The sequence below is a fragment of the Leuciscus leuciscus genome (assembly GCF_965113295.1).
Source record: "Leuciscus leuciscus genome assembly, chromosome: 21".
In the NCBI taxonomy this organism is placed as follows: Eukaryota; Metazoa; Chordata; class Actinopteri; order Cypriniformes; family Leuciscidae; genus Leuciscus; species Leuciscus leuciscus.
In genome coordinates this window covers 8,605,001-8,620,052 of record NC_138745.1, presented here as the reverse complement: position 1 = coordinate 8,620,052, position 15,052 = coordinate 8,605,001, and the positions used below count along the sequence as shown (strand labels likewise).

The 15,052-nt window shown below is 35.7% G+C and overlaps 1 protein-coding gene across 2 annotated transcripts; it reads right to left on the bottom strand.

Moving 5' to 3' along the window:
• Positions 1–329: 329 nt before the first annotated feature.
• On the bottom strand, positions 330–14,315 carry cabcoco1 (ciliary associated calcium binding coiled-coil 1). Of its 2 annotated transcripts, none has more exons than XM_082151585.1 (8): positions 14,197–14,315; positions 13,389–13,477; positions 13,008–13,177; positions 12,652–12,796; positions 11,856–11,928; positions 5,524–5,637; positions 3,117–3,263; positions 330–620 (listed from the first exon to the last, which is right to left on the bottom strand). In XM_082151585.1, the coding sequence occupies exons 1-8, from the start codon at positions 14,296–14,298 to the stop codon at positions 597–599; spliced, it is 864 nt and encodes a 287-aa protein (XP_082007711.1). In that variant the 5' UTR covers positions 14,299–14,315; the 3' UTR covers positions 330–596. The 2 variants fall into 2 exon arrangements, with proteins under 2 accessions (XP_082007711.1, XP_082007710.1); XM_082151584.1 differs by lacking the exon at positions 330–620 and adding an exon at positions 1,602–1,995.
• Positions 14,316–15,052: the final 737 nt, after the last annotated feature.

Sequence of the window (15,052 nt, the reverse complement as noted above, 5' to 3'; positions counted from 1 at the left end):
AAGAGCAGAGAGATAGAAAATGATCAGCATTCTTTCATACTGCCGGTTATATTTATAGTTGTATGTGGGTTTTCTCAAATGCAGTGGAAAAGTCACTATTCAGCTTTAATAATACATCACTTTATATGGCAACTCAGCTATTTAGGCTGAGTTACACAGCGTTGCCATAGCGCTGGGCTACTTTCAGACAGCTAATGACTTGTGGGAAAGGTGCCACAAAAACCTTCTACAAACAACTTAATTAGATATTCTGTTCCCTTTTTGACTTCCATGAATATGATCCTGCATTTCATATTCATCGTTTTATCTTGCTGAATAAATCAAGAATGTCACCATAAAGTCATTTATTTAATCTATTATCAACATCGTACAAACTGATGAAGCAATTTTGCTGGACATAAGCGAAACCAAAGTGAATACATTTTACTGTAAATTAAGAGTATTTGGCTGTATAATCGCGAGTGCCATGTTCTGTTTTATTTTAGGATTTGAATGAATAAATACTGGTGGGAATTCCTCTTGGCGTCTCATCAGTGTTATTTGGAAGAGCGTTTTTGAAGTGGTTCTAACCTCGAGATGTAGGTCTCCTCGTGAACTCACAGCTTCTCTGTGAAGTCGGCCTGTTGAACACACAAGAATTTGTACATCCTTAAAAATGCCAAACTGATCCAGGGTGGAGATTACAGTAAGATGAGTGAATCATGGGGTGGAGGTCATATTTCAGCCCAAAAGCAAAAAAACTAAACTATTTTGCTTCAGATAAGTGAAGCCTTTTGGACGACTATATTTTTGCATTGTGAAATTATTTTCATGACTTTTCAGTACATCTGCTTCCCATGATTCTCATTAGTACTGGAAAAACATCGCATTATTATATATTTTTAACGATTTAATGCCCTTTAATTGGTGCCGATTTTACAAATAATATAATTTATATTTTATAATGATAGTATTATTGTATAATATATTATTATATTACAGTAATTATAATGAAAATATAATGAAGATTGAAAATAAATAAATAAATCCTCATGAATACAATGCACAGGAAATATTATACAGAAATGAGAATACATTATGTCACATTTAAAAAAATCACACACACACAATTAATAAAACAAAAACAAAAAAAAAACATTGTTTTTATACTAAATTCCACTCATTATAGTAGTACTTTTTTTTGGCCTTCAATTGGTGCTGATTTTACAAAAAAAATGTATTGTATAGATTTTTATCATAATATTATTATTGTATTATATATTATATTATTGTATTACAGTAATGATAATCACTTATGAGAAGAATGAAAGTCAATTAATAAATAAACCCTCATGAATAAAATGCCAAGAAAATATTACAGAAATGATAATACATCATGTCACAATGTAAAATAAATGAATATAAAGAAATAAACAAAAATAATGGTCCTAAAATTGGCATGATTGTTTTTATACTAAATTCCACTTTTTATAGTAGTATATATTTTATTTTATTGGTGCTGATTTCAGAGAATATATATATATATATATATGTTATTGTATAGATTATTATCATAGTATTATTGTATTCCATTATTGTATTAAAGAAATAATAATCACCTTTGAGTATAATGTATATTACAATATAAAATAAATAAACCCTCATAGAATAAACAGAAATTATAATGGAAATACATAACAGTCCTGAAAATAGGCTTGACTGTTTTTTATTTTTCCTTGATCTTATGTTGAAAGATTCGTGACATCCATTGACGATCTATTGTACTTATGCATATTTGTACGCACTGTTCCAGCTTTAAATGAAAACGCACAACACATTTTGTGCAGTGAAGTTCCCCGTACAGCACAAAGGCATATTGAATGCCTCTGGTCCACATCTGGAATGGTAATGTTATTGGTAAGGAAGTCATTCTCAGTAATTCCAGCATTTGTAATTTTCAGTGTTTCTACCATATTAGGTATGATGAGATCCACAGAGTCGTGGCATTCCTGGGAACTTTTGAAACAAGAATAATATTCAAGGGAGGGGGAAAAAAAAGCAAACGGAAAAGAATAAATATGGATGGAGCAAACACTTCAAACTGAACGTGTATGGCTGTGATATTAAGCACGCTTCACAGTGATTTCATACGCTCCCCTGAGCCATACTGGTTACAATTAGCATAGAAAAAAAACAACAACGCAATAGAATCTATTGAAGCAGCAAGATTTTTACCAATCAATTTGCATGAGGTTATATTTAGCAAAGTGATATATGTAATTGACCTTCCTCTGACATTAAACGGAGAGGAAAAGCCCAGGAGAATTGATGGAAATAGCGGCGGCTCTAAAGCGTATCACTCAGATGTAAGATGCACACACAAGCCACTACAAATGGGCTCTCAAATTACAGAGCGTTTGCCATTTGAAATAAAGGCTCGTCGCACAGACGACAGAGGTCTTCATGGAACATGGCAGGAGAATTGAATGACCCCTATAATCATTAATCCCATCAAAGTGAAAAATGACTTGTGTCTTTCTAGCCCCTTCTGTTCGGGTCTTGAGCACGGCCCACGGCGACCTTTTCCTTCTCAAACCTCCAAAACATTATGGCGTGTAAAAACTTGTGATGGAGATGACACAATTTAGCGATCTCCCTGGTTGTTTTGTGCAATCGTTGCAGTCACGGTAATTCAATTCCACCTTAAGTCTAGCGTAAAATGAATCACGATATCTGCCAGCGGCTGTCACATGTACTTTACGTTATGCAGAGAATACAAATGATATTAAGCAGGAGAGCGTTATTCAGGTTTTAATTTTGGATTCTCTTTTTTCTTGGCGTAATCACACTGTGGGTGGAGGTTTGTGGGAGAATATGAGCGGAACCATGATATTTTCAGAAATGCTGTTCCGATACATAGTCTGGTTTTCATTATTTGCCTTTTAAGATGTTTTATTAATGCTATCTGTGATATTCCTGCCCTCAAGCTATGAATGTAATTCTTGTTGAAACTGACTAATGCGAATGAAAAACGCTCTCTCTCTCTCTCTCTCTCTCTCGGTAGTAATCAGTATATTATTTCTTATAAACAGGCTGTTGTCGTAGAAGGCTACTGTTGTTTGCTCAAGGGTGTATACCTGCAGTTTTGCTAACATCTCCTGGGTCATTTCCCCCAACACCTCTTGAACATCTTCCACACTGAAGCCCACGTGATTCCCGGGACTTTCTTCCAGCTCAGCTTTTCCAGCTTCTTCCATATTCGCCTCGTGAGATTCCTCCATGCCCTAGGGTCATTTAAAGAAATAGTTCAGCCATGAATGAGAATTCTGTCATGATTTATTCACCTTCAAGTAATTTCAAACACAAAATATTTCATCCGTGGAAATGAAACAGATTTTATAAAGCATTATCAAAGCATTATATTTAATTGAATTTTGTGCTGATGTTTAACTGCCATATTAATAATTGTGATTAACGATTTAATAGTTTTGTTCAAGTCATGTACAAAAGCCTAATGTAAACCCAATAATAGGCCAAAAAAAAAAAAAAAAAAAGATAATATGATATGATTTAATATGATAATAAAAATTATAATAGGCCCAGATTATTTACTGCAATGCTGTGAAAATTCATATAATATAATATAATAATTTAATATAATATAATAAATATAATATAATATAATGCAGTCTGATTAAACTAAACTAAACTATAATTAGTGCTGTCAAATCGTGATTAATAGCATCTAACATAAAAGTTTGTGTTTATATAATATAATATGTGTACACACACACACACACACACACATATATGTATGTATATAATATATATGTAAATAAATATAATAAAATATGTACACACATATTATAGAGACAAACTTTTGTTAGATGCAATTAATTGCCATTCATTTATTTGACAGCACTTATAATATAAAATAATATAATATAATATAATATAATATAATATAATATAATATAATATAATATAATATAATATAATATAATATAATGCAGTCTGATTAAACCCGCAATCCTTCATTTCGTATGATGGACAACTGTGTCTATTTATGTTCTTTGGCAAAATGTGATTAAAAATTTAAACTACACAATTATTGTTATATCAAATAATTGTGATTAGATTGAATAACCACGATCAGATGATAAATCAATAATTGCAACAGGCCTACAAACATAGTGTAATCTTTGTATAGAAAAGAGAGCAGCATGAAGATTCTCATTTTGTGTCTCCATAAAAAACAGCATGTACTGTAGGTTTAGAAAGACATGAGGGAGAGTAAATAATAAATGACAGTTTTGCCTGACCTCTCCTTTTAAGCACATTCTCCACATGCCCATGCCTTTCTGCATGCAAATGGTGATGGCAAAACCAGGTTAATCATTATAAGACAAAATTAATGAGTAAAATCAAAATAGCTAAAATATCTTATTTTAAAATATATGGCATATGATTCATTAAATGCTAATCCTTTTAGTTATTGACATTAAAAGTCATTTATTTTTCTTAGCTTTTAATGTAACATAGCAGCAAGGAATAATGAGGAAATTTATTGAGCATTCGTGTGGAAAGGCAGAACTGAAGTATCTTGTGTGGGAAATAATAAAACCATAAGTAGAAGCACAGCACCTACATGTGGCCATTTTCTGAACAGCACACACTTCAGGATATGGAAAACACTGCATTCTAATGAGATTCTGCCGTTGAGTTCCCACGCCTTTTGAACAAAGCGTTTTCCTCCATAAGGATTTTTAAAAATTATGATTTAAATAAAAAAGATTTTTTTTGCAGAGATTGCAACTTTTAGCTCAAAATATTCAAAAATATGCAACCAATTTAATCCAGCAATCTGACATATGTCCAATAAAAACGGATATTCAACAAGATAACATGTTGGATGGAACTTAATTTTAAATAAATAAAAGTGGGCATTACATATTAGGGCTTAATTTGAGACGGCAAAGGAAAGCTGGGCAACTACAGAAAGGTAATATTGACATGAATTCCCATGCCTTTTATTATATTATTCATTTTCATAACTTCTTTCCAGTCCTGGAAATCCCTGATTTTCCATGCCTGTGGGAAAGGCGAAAAAAGAGGCGAGTGTAATTTGAATGGCGTTTTTATAATTTTCATGTTCTGTACTACAGTAAATCATTAAAAGTACATGAATACAGAAATAGTTGCAAAAGAAAATTCTCCGGGGGTCTGAAGAAAAATGTAAAGATTTGAGCTATGATGTAATCGTCCTGCTATAAAATACGATTCCCCCTGCTCAGTGCAGTCTATGTTCTCCAGCTGTACAGCGCAGTGTCTGTTAGGGAAAAAGGTTAGTCATACTTGGAAGCAGATTTTTGTTTCCTCTGAAAATGAGAAACATGTGAAACGCATCTTCCCTGAAAGGGTAATTCCAAGCAAAATCCGAACCACAAAAAGAATACAACATTTTACTGCGAGCCAAATACATTAGAGGAGTTTTTGATAGCGCATTATTACAGCATGATCCGGTCGGGAAAGACAGCATTTTACCTTCTCGGGCGTTTGGACACGTGGGGGATCCACATAATGGAAGTACAGATCAGTGGACATGCCTTCTTCCAATGGGGCGGCAAAGTCAGCTGGGTTGATCAACTCAATGCATTTCTGAAACAAAAGACACAACCTTTTAAAATCCATTAAAATCTCATTGAGGATTATTTCTTGCAACTTTAAATAGGAAATTGTAGTCGACTTTATTGCAAAATAAAACCAACCTTATTTGGTAATTAGTCTTTATAAGTGCCATAGTGTACAGTCGGCTTTATTTTGTGCGGTGTATCTGAAAAGCTTTAGGCCTGCATTAACAGCTGAGTTACATTTTCTCTTCATTTGGCTGGAACATTTTACTGTTCATTTGGCAGGAGGCCCTTCACCCAGAATCCAAAACTAGAACACTAACAAAAACAAAGAGCCTTGTGGTTTGTATACTGAACATAATTACAATTCCAAATTGAAGCAGGGGAGTAGAACAATGCTCTTTTATTACTGCATTGTTTCCCATTATTCCCAATGACATGATTCATGCATGTTCCATCCCAAGCAATAAACAAATTAACGTCAACAGTATCATATTAACCGGACTAAAAATAGAATGCCGACTGCAATTCATTGTCCTGTTTTGCTTTTGTTTTATTCGTAAAACATCTTGATCCGATAAACTGGTTCCAATTTGAAGGGAATAACAAGTATATTAATACTCAAAATGTGCTTTGAAGTCCCTTTCAAAACAAATAAAAATGGTTCTGTTACATGGTGTTCGGTGCCAGATATCAGTGACCTAGATTCTGTATTTGATGTTCACTGTAAGATGCTCAACCGCAGCTATCATTATTTGTATTCTACAGCATAAAGCAATTTCAGACACTAAACAAATCTGAGCCTTGAGTTTTGATGTAATCTCTTCCAGTATTACAGATCTCAGATATGAACCGTGCACATAGAAATATTGATGTAATTGGAATAAAACGATTGGTTATACTGCTCTGGCTTAACATTTTGAAAGTGTACTCAGAGCACGATCATTTCGTGTTAATTATGGATAAGCAAATCATTGGGCCAATGATTGGTCAAAAACATGGGTTGTCGTTTCTCTCTCTGAATTTCAGCTTGAGCAGAAAATCTGCCTCCCATCTGAAATTCAGAGAGAGAAACGACAACCCATGTTTTTGACCAATAGTCCAATGGCATGGGTGATGGTATACTTGCACTTAAAGTTCACTTAATTTAAAGAGGACCTATTATGCTTTTTTACATTTTCAACTTTCTTTAGTGTGTAATGTTGCTCTTTGAGTATGAAAAAGGTCTGCAAAGTTATAAAGCACAGAGTCACTCCAAATGGAGTTATTCTCTATATCAGTGCGCACTGTTTCTGAACTCCCTGAAACACCTTTAGTAAGTTGTGTGTTTTCTTCCAGAAACGAACAAGTGGCAATATTCCTCATTTAAATAATTCCCACCCAAGGCATATGCGAAAAAGGGGCAAGGCCTGGTTTGATTTGCATTAGTAGTGTGTTAAAACTTGTGGATATGCTAAGGGGCGTGACATTTCCAAAACATGTTTAAAGAGGTTGACCAATCACAACACACTGTTCCAGCGGACCAATCAGAACACATACGCTTTTTCGGAAGGAGGGGCTAGATACAGAAAATAAACTAGGCAAACAGACTGGGAAGAGACAGAGCAGATGGACTGGGAAGAGAGGTGCTGCAATAATGCAATCATGTAATGTACGTTGATCAGCGAACGTACATTTGATCTCAAGCATTCTTGCTTGATGTGCAAGAACCAATAAGGTTCATTCTCGCAGGTCAAGCAAGTATAATGGTTGAGCTTCTGTTTACCATATTTGATTTTGTATGTATTATGTATGTTAGGTGATCAATGTTTTTATATGAGTAAATACCCAAATTAAATCTGTTTGATCGTGTCTCTTCAGAAGACGATTAAACAGCTCGATTCATATGGATTATGAACAATTCAAAGCGTCTGAGTTTTGGGTGAATCGACTTTCAATGGACACAAATCTCTCAGATCTCATTAGAAATAATCATTTGTGTTTCAATGATGAGTGAAAGTCTTGGAGGTTTGGAAGGACACAAGAGTGAGTAATTGATGACAGAATGCTCTATTCGTTCATATAGAAAGTCTTAGTGAACTTTCAGTGACTTGAGCCAGGTGGAAAGAAGAGGGAGTAGGGGAGAGGGGGCTCGTAGGGGCAAGGAGTCAGTGTCTGCTTTCTTTAAGATCTTCTCTCCAGATTAATGGGTTTATTGTTTTGGTGCATGCATGCTGTCTTGTGAAAATTCTTTTGTTCAGTTATCAGGAAATTAAACACCACGTAAGTGACATGTATGGACATGAACAGTGCTCTGAGGAAATCATAAGGAAATTACTCTACAGAGTCAACAAATTGCCTTTCTGAGCAGACTGCTTTAAATATCATTACACAGGTGGCAGAATTGAAAACTTTATATGGGGGCCGGTCTAAATTGTGCAATGTGAATTTGGAGCTGAAGCAGATTTTAGTTTACAATGTAAAAACTAAAGTTACATAGAATTACATAAAAAGAAGTTGCATATTTGGGACAAATATTTGTACATACTAACTTAATTTTTTTTAAATAGATAAGAGGCTTCAATACACTGAAGAAGTACGCAGACTTTTGTGAGAAACAACTGATTACTTTATGAATAGATAAGAAGTGAGTCAATGCACAGTTAACTGATCATACAATGCAACATTTTATTCTGGGAAATGTGAAAACAATTTACCAAGCCCTGAACATGACTGAACAGGTGTTTGAGACCAAACAAAGCACTGTATGTTGCAATATGTTGATGTCGCATCACTGTTGTGTTGAAGCAAAGTTTTTTGTGGTCTAAAAAACTTTAAACCTGACAGCAATTTATATCGACTAAGTGACAAGAAGCCTTTTGTTTTCAATAAGAAATTGTGATTTTAGGCAACGAGTGACAAAATAATGCTGTGACTACTGGATGGTGATTCATCTGATTAGTTTGGATCAGTAGAAATGGCAATTAGCAACCAACAACACAGAGACTCGTCAAGCTCCTGTGATTTAATTGCTGTCATTATGAAGGAGGCTTCAGCTTCTGTTCTGTGAGCAGCTGTAATCCAGTGTGACTCTGATAACAATTTGATTTGCAATTTGATTATCAAATGGAAGAAACATGATGATGCATTTTATTTATATTGTGCTTTTCTCAAACCCAAAGCGCTTCACAAAGAATAAAGAAGACACAATACAATAAAAACAAAAATTTGAATAAAACAGAAATAACAATGGAAAGGTCAGCCTCTTTTCTATGGGTTACTCGCCTTCTGACACTCTCTAATAAGTCTCATATAACTACTTAATGACTTATGACAATCGACATTGAATTTTGGTCCGCTTTGCAGCAAATTTTGTTGGGATAAATGTATGAAAGCGGATAGGGAATACAGGATAGCTGAACAGAACATGACCGTTACAGTACATCCCCCTCCCGGAAGGCGCGTCCTTGTGCCACAAATTCCAACAGAGGAGGGAGGGAGGGAGGTGGGTTCAGGAGGAGGACGAGACCTTGGAGGAGCTTGCAGAGGGAAACCCCACAAAGGAGACGATGGAGGGAATAGCCAGGGAGGAGACGGTGAAAGGAGCCAGAGAGAGACCCATACAAGGGACTTCCAATGGAGGTTGAGGCATATGAAGTGAAGCACCAATGCGGAGCAGTGGAGACTAAGACCCAGGGCAACACTGCAGGATTGGAGAGCCCAGGCAGAACCACAGTCTCGCGGGACAAGGTTGGGGACGGGCGCTTGGCAGACCGGGGTGGAGCCAGTGGGTGCGAGGATAACAGTGGAGCAGGAGGAAAGGAAGAGCCCGGTGGAGCCAAAGGGATGGAGAGACAAGACATAGCCTAAGGTCCAGAAGTCCGAGGCGCAACCACAGTGATGACTGACCAAGGCGGAGCTGGAGGGAACGAAAGAGCGCCGCGGAGCCTGAGGGATGACTGACCATGGTGAAGCCAAGGGAGCGTGGAGCCAAGGTGAAGACAATGGGTCGACAAGCCGAGGTGGAGTCCAGAGCTCGGAGGCCTGAGGTGGAGCTAAGGGATCCTCACAGCAAGGAGGGGCTGGCAACTGGGAAGGCCAAGGCAGATCCAAGTAGCTGGGTGGGACCACTGAAGGAAGAGCCAATGAGCTGAAGGGAGCCAACAGCGACAGGGCCATAGAACTGGATGAACTCAGCAGAAGAGGAGGGAGTGGGAGGCTGGGCGGGACCAACAGCGACGAAGGAGACTTGAGGCTAGGCTCAACCAGCGGGGATTCCTTGTGTATATGGCACAGCTCACCCTCAGTGGAGTTAGTATGGACTCAACTCCATGCATACACTCCACTAACACTTCCTCTGTGGTGAACAGAGTTACCGGCTCACACAACTGGTTAGACTCTGCAGGCTTGGGCTCAGGGTCTGTAGTGGGCTGTGGTTTATTGTCCAAACATGTAGAAGGTGCAGGTTCAGGCTCCAGGATGAACATTGGCTCAGGCTCAAGCTCCTGGACGGATATAAGAGCTGACTCACACACCTGGTCACACTCGGCTATCCTTGGCTCTGGATCTGTGATGGACTCTGGCTTTGGGTTCTTGTCAGGCTCAGGGTGTACTCATACTAGGCGATATGAAATGTGCTAGAGCACGTTTGACCCTCAAAGTCTGGTTTGTTTTACTAGTGTGATCGCCCCGTACCGTGCACGGGCGCAGTTCCCTGAACTGCTCATGGCCCACTTGGGAGAGGCTACTACTTTTGTGTGTGCTACTGTCATCATTACGACAGCAAACATCTTCTATTACTACTTGGACAGTACACTTTTCAATTAATTTAATTAAATCTAGTACATTTAGGTTTATTACAGGTCTGATTCTCATCTTATTGATGAACGGGAATTGTAGTTTACGAGTAGTCTGCGAATTCCTCCATCAACGTCAGCTGCCTCTAATAATCTTCTGATACGTGCTGCACAATCAAGTAAAAATTGCTGCGCGGCTTAAATGATAAATCTATTAGGCAGTCTATTAGAAAAAAGTGTTTTTCTTACTGTTTTCTTCAAAACAAAAAGTTCCATCATAAATGATGTAAGCATGCACCGGCCCGGAATGTTATGTGCAATGTGAGTGAAGGCCAGCGGGGGGAGTGGGGAGGGGGAGCAATCGCCCCAGGACACGGTACAAGGCAATTGTGCCACGGAAGTAATCAACGAAATAAGGAAAAGGTGCCAAATTCAATCAGAAACCATAGCAACAAATAATTCAGATAGAGACAGGGAACACAGAATAGCTAAACAGAAAAACATACCCATTACAGTTATTTATTCAGATTTTTTTCAATAATTATTTTTTTTGAGGAATGTTCAAAACAATAAAAGTGAATAGCAACCAGGGACTGTCAATCTCCAAAAAATGACAGAAATTATCATAAAATTGTCATAAAAGTAGTCCATACAACTTGCGATATATATTCCAAGCTTTGTGCGAGGAACAGATGAAATTTAATTTAACATTTACATTTATACATGTAGCAAATGCTTTTATCCAAAGCGACTAGTTGGTATTTACTATTTACTTAAAATCCTACTGAACATTCCCTTCTTCCGTAGCTCTCAGGGAAATGGAGAGGGAGTAGGGAGAAGGGAGCTTATATGGGCAAGGAGATAAGTTTGGGCAAGTTTGCACAGAAGTTGAGGTGTCCTATGATCTTTTTTTTCTTTTTTTTTAGATCTTCCCTCCAGATTTAGTGTTTATTGTTTTAGAGTATGCATGATGTTTTTCAGGAAAAACCGCCTTACACTTAAGTGTTTCCCGCAAAGGAGGATAATGGGATGGAGAAGACATGTATGGACATGAACAGTACCCTATATCATAAAAGTAGTCCATACAACTTGTGTTATATATTCCAAGCTTTGTGCGAGGAACAGATGAAATTAAGTTTACATTTATGCATTTATACATTTAGCAGATGCTTTTATCCAAAGCGACATACAACAGAGGATTGGTTGGTATTGACTATTTACTGAAAATCCCACTGAATGTTCCATTCTGCAATAGGTATCAAATCTGACCTGTGCAATTTGAATATGCACACATTAAAATTTGGTGCATTGTGGTGCATGACGAAACACAACAGAACCATTGACATCACTAACATAAAACTTGGTGTAACACATTTTGACACATTTAGATTAGGAATGACATGAAAGTGAGTAAATAATGACATAATTAAATTTTTTAATTATGATTTTACATGTTTACATGTTTTCTCACCTCTATTTTCAGGAGTTGCTCCTCTCTTCTATGACTGAACAGTAATTCATATTGTCGGTAGTGTTGGAAAAGACTGTCCACATAGAGAAGCATACATGAAAAGACATATGCATACTGTCACAACTGTTGACAATATTCAAACCATTGATGTGCAAGCAGTTTATAATGGTGTAATTATAGTCAATGCTTAGGTGTTTGATAATAATCCCAACTCGTATTGCTATGATTATGTCTCAAATTGCAATGCTGCATTAAAATCCAGGTGATGTACTATGAATAATAACTCTTTTAAAAACAAAAAATCATTTATATTTTAAATGAACATGCTTAGTAAAGGAAATGGACCAGCACTAAAAAGCAGTCTGAATTTAGCTAGGTCTTGTAAATGGAGCGTTACTGATGCTTTCAGGTAAGCAGAGAAATCAATCGTGCTCTGCTATAATATACATATTGCATTTAATTTTCATCACTGTGCATCAGTGTTTCTTCCATTACACTTTTTGCTTTCTAAAAGACAGATGATTTCCTTGCAGTTTGTTATTCGCCACTGTAGTCTGCATGCTTCACAATCCGTTGCTGTATGAATTATGCATAAGATTAATTATGAAGGCCATAAAAGGAATCTAGTTTGCTTGTTGTCTAATGGCAAAGCAGCATCTTGCATTAATGAATAATGTGTGACGGGTTGAGAATGACCTAATCCATATTCAACAATTAAACACGTGCACTTAAACAAAATCACAGTGTATTTAGGAGGAGTGTAATTAAAGGATGGATGTGACATTGTGAGACAAACCTGGTCTTGAAGTAATCTGTGATGGCTTTGATTTGATCTGTGTTGAATAAAAAACTCTCTTTAGCTTCTGTTGATGGGGACTTTCTAGTGGCAAGCACTGTTTGGGTAAATGCCTTGAAATTATCAGCAAATGACGCCTGTTTGTCTGAAATAAAATGCAACATGCATTGTGTTTATTTGCAAACACTCGCTGTGCCTGAACTCTAAAATAATTATGTAAATGAGGTAAAAGATATGTACTTTGCTCACCATGTTCTCAATCAAAGCAGATTTGAAAAAAATATAGTAAACCTAAAGCAACAACCATGGTGGAATTTCAAACTAAACAAAACTTTATTTCAGAGAACGCCACTTACATTTTATGCTGTCAAGTAGTTGCTGCAAAAGTGCCATGATAAATGAGACTTGCTGAGAAGTGAAGTTCATCTCTTTGGCCCACCAAAATCCACTGACAAAATAGTCCAACTGTGCAGCTTCTTTTAAACATATTTGGTGCTTTTTGAAATTCAGTATTTCCTCAAACTGTCTGAAAATGCAAGACAATACAATATATCATAAAAGTCATATAATATATTGAAGTTAGATACAATATATATATATATATATATATATATATATATATATATAAGGAGATTTACTAACTATAGTAACTGACAAATTATGATACTGGTGTCGCTCAAAAGAGCTGCGACACGTTTGCATATGCTTCATTTTTGTAATGATTACTGTACACTTACAACTGTACTTGGTCCACAGGCAGGTTGAGGAGGATATTTATTTGGTCATGCTTTAGAGGTTCCCACTGAGGAAAAGATATCTTCGTGTCCTAGAATATGAGAAAATAGGTTACTATTTTCCAGAAAATACACTTTATTACAATTAAAAATAAAGCTAGCTTACCCTTATAATACATTTCACCAAGGTACGAAAATTTACCCCACCACAAGTTATCCGCAAGTTAATTTTCCATAATTTTCACATTTTCAGTGTAGCAGCTGCAGTTATGAATTTAGCCTACCTTTGCAGACACTGTCTCAGTACTAAAAATAAGCTGTAAAACATTGCATGAAAAGAAAAAGATCACAACAAACTTTCAATCTACTTTGACAGTGTTTGTTTCGTGATAGTAGCCTATCTTGTGCATTATTTACAGCTACTTTTGTATTTAATATTTGATGTGGTGTGAATTATAATGGTTGAGATTAGGATAAGAAACATACCAACATAAAATATTAGCATGTAAGGGGGAAATATTATTTTTTACACTGTCTTTCACGGTTGTTATGTAACGTTATATACAGCTATGACAATAGTTCAAAGTTTGATGAACTTTTTAAGCATTAGTTTACAATGTCAAATTTTGTGAATGTTATTAATAACGTTAACGTTACATATTTCAGTGTATTTGTTTTCTTTCTATTAAGATAAGAAGGGATCTTTAATCTGTAATCTAAAGATCTTCATTTTATCATAAGCCTATAGCAATCGTCTGAACACCAGTGAGTCACTAACTAAATCCAAACTCATGCAGCCTAGTTTACATACACTGATCCGAGTATCATCTTTGTCTGCTTGTTCTCCTCTCTTTATTTTCTCTGAGTTTTCAGCGGATTTGTCGCTCTCTCGTGTGATCTCTCTTCCAGACATGTTGCCGCTGTATAACGTTAGTGTTGCTTAGGAAACAGCAGTGGGCGGGGCATGTGAGGTCAGGCGCGCCGGAGCGAAGTGAAAGTAGCTTATGTAAATGAGTATGACATGCATTATAATTTATATAATATAGAACTGTGCTCATATTCATATATATATATATATATATATATATATATATATATATATATATATATATATATATATATATATATATATATACTTAATCTAGCATATTATATAGGCTACTAAGCATATATATGCTTAATTTTATATATATATATATATATATATATTTAATCTAGCATATTATATAGGCTACTAAGCATATATATGCTTAATTTTATAAATATATATATATATATATATATATATATATAGTGTGACTTCATATATTATTACGTGCACTTTTGGTTAAACATTTAAAGAGTAGGCTACACAATTTCTTATACTTCACTTTTTTTTTTATCTACTTTTTGAATACACTATATATATATATATATATATTGCCTAGGCCTATACTGGCATAGGGCATAGTTAGGCCTAAATTTTACTAGCCTTTGTTAATACCTAAAACCTTCCGTTCTAAAGTAGCCGAATTATAATCATATTTATAAAAAAATATATAAATTTTTTTTTAAAAACACTCTAGACACGAAACAAAGCATTAAATACATTATTTAAACAGTTACTGTGACACATATGATGACATGAAATTAGCTTATGGATAAATCCACACACTTTGTATTTTTCT